At 48.1% G+C, this 2565-nt stretch overlaps 1 protein-coding gene across 1 annotated transcript in view; it reads right to left on the minus strand.

Moving 5' to 3' along the window:
- Positions 1 to 2565, minus strand: part of IARS (isoleucyl-tRNA synthetase) — a 213973-nt gene that overhangs the window by 169541 nt on the left and 41867 nt on the right. The window contains exon 11 of the mRNA XM_019537053.1: positions 450 to 545. Coding sequence (XP_019392598.1) covers positions 450 to 545 — 96 coding nt within the window. The remainder of the gene's footprint in view (positions 1 to 449; positions 546 to 2565) is intronic.

Genomic DNA, 2565 nt, shown 5'->3' on the forward strand with positions numbered 1-2565 from the left:
GGAGAGGAGGGGGGAGATGGAGGGAAAAGAAGTCCTATTGAACAGACTAAAAAGGAAGTGCCTTGTTTGCCCCCAAAGAACAGAGTAAACACAGGAGCATATAAATTCCTTTTATGTACTCCAAACAAATAAAGATTAATAAAGTTAAATCATTACAGAGAACCCAGACATGAACTGCAGTGCTGCTTTTATCCCATTTACTACATAACACATCTGCTTCCCAGTCTAGCAGTAGACTTACTCAACTGTTCTTAGTAATGATCAGAAACTAGGAACACCTAACCTACACTTGCTAGCATACAAGAGCCAACTGCCTCTACTCTTTGTATTAGATAACCCACCAGAACACAGTGCGTTGAATAGTTGGTTACCCTTCTCACTGCAAGCTGTGCATTTGGAGAATAAGAGAAAAATGATCTGAAACAAAATACAAAAAAGCTCTTACTTACAGCACCAAAGTAGGGGGCCTGATGCACGACCCCCGTGCCTTCTTCTTCTTTTACATAGTTATCTATCACCACAGTAAAAGCACCATTCTCTTTGCACTAAAATATAAAATATAGAGCATTATATTGTTTGTCAATCAGCAAAAGACTATTCTTAAAGTTGTTCTCGTTATCTTAACAGATCACCTTTTCAGTCAAAACAGCTGCATTAGCTAGTATTCCTTTTCATAATTACATTTTCAAGAGATAAATACAGTATTCCTCACTGATTCTCAACAAAGATACCAAACTTAATATTTTTATTTATACAGCATCAAACATCTAACACCAAAACACAGACTTCACTGGCTACTTAATAAATTTTAAGCTTGTACATTAATTGACTTCATGTAATATGTTCTGGTTAGCATACTACAAATTAATAGGATTATTCTATGAACCAGGAAAGAAGGTTGCACCCTTTTATAAACATACTAGCAAATTACTCATCAAGAATGACAGGCCATGGGCGGGGACGGAGCCCCATGTGCAGCCCTCGGCCCTCTCCCCTGCCACCATCATGCCCCCCCACCACCCAGCACCACTCTACCTCCCTCGCTGTCACAGCTCCGAGTCTGGCCCTGCTTTCTCCTGCCCTTCCCCACTGCTGACTCCCTTCTGCTGCTCTGGGTCTGGCTCTATTCTCCCACCACCACCACTCAGGGTCTAGCCCCGCTCTGCCCGCCTCCCTGACCACTCGGGGCCTGGCCCCGCTCTCTGCCACTCCGGATCTGCCCTGGTCTACCACCCGCCCCACATCTGGCCCTGCTCTACCCTTCCCCCCCCATGGAAGCCCCACTGCTCAGGCGGCCTGGACATGATCACCTTCACCAAAGATTTCACCAGGAGTGTCACAAATTTGGGCTGTGCAGGACCAGGAGCCAATCGCCACCTGCCCTCATGGCAGCACATACGCAGTTGCCAAAAAGCAATATAGACACACAGACACATACTCAGGTTAAGTCTTTTATTATATTAGAATATAAATACATAAATAAAATAATCCTATTTAAAAATAACACTGATATATTCAACGTTGTATATCTTATCCAGTGCACCAAATACCCCGATTGAAAATATGTAGGAGAGACCAAAGAACAAGGGTGTAGCAGACTGAATGCACACCAGACATCTATTACAAACAAGAATACCCGATTACGAATGGGGGTACATTTCTCATAAGAGAGCCACTCTCTCTCCAGTCTCTCAGTCCTGAATCTCTCCCAGTGCTCTGGATGACTTTGCTCTCCCTTGCAACAACCGCCACCCCACTCTTTGTCTGTGGCTTCCCCCCACCAGTTCAGGGTCACCTGCCTCTGCTTCGTGGAGACGGGAGGGATTTGGAGTGAGAGGGGGACTTCTTTCTGGGCACGCTCCCACTGGTGCCAGGCTGAGGAGGAACAGGGGCAAGAGGGTGCTGCCTCCTGAGATGTAGCAGCATTGCCATGGTGAAATATTTCACGTCCTTGCCACAGCTGATCTGCCTTCGGCAGTGCTGGCAGGTAGCATACCTGGGATCATCTGCCAACTTGAAATGATCCTACACTGCACTATCCCCTCCCCTCCACCCCACCCCGCTTCTGGATTGAGGGCAGGGATCCTGCCTTATCCCCCTCCTTGGCAGGCAGAGGCACAACAACAGGGGAACCCGAGCCACCCGCCCCACAACCTCCTCTGAGGTGCCTTCTGGAGAAGAAGACCTGCCTCTAGGGAACTTGAAGGGGTGTAGAGCACAAACTTAGATTCCCTCTCCTTCCCCAAATTTAGCTCCTCCTCTGGCACTGGGAGGCTCATGCTGGGAGCTGAAATTGGGATGGAGGAGACTGTCATGCTGGTGCTGGGGGTTATTTCTGGTGTTAGTGGAGGTGGTGCAGGTGCAGGGACAGGGACAGGTACTGCTCCCACCAGCAGCAGAAGAGTCATGGCTGCCAGGCAAGAGGGTGTGTCTGTGTTGGGGGTGTGGAACTTACAGCTCTTCCCCTAACCCCCTGTAGCCCCTCTCCCTCCTTTCCCAGAAGACCTAGCACCTGCCTTTCCAGCACACTTCATAATGTTCACTGTGCTGGAGTGTGTGTGTGTG

This window comes from Crocodylus porosus, unplaced genomic scaffold (assembly GCF_001723895.1).
Source record: "Crocodylus porosus isolate Cpor-Errol unplaced genomic scaffold, CroPor_comp1, whole genome shotgun sequence".
In the NCBI taxonomy this organism is placed as follows: domain Eukaryota; kingdom Metazoa; phylum Chordata; order Crocodylia; family Crocodylidae; genus Crocodylus; species Crocodylus porosus.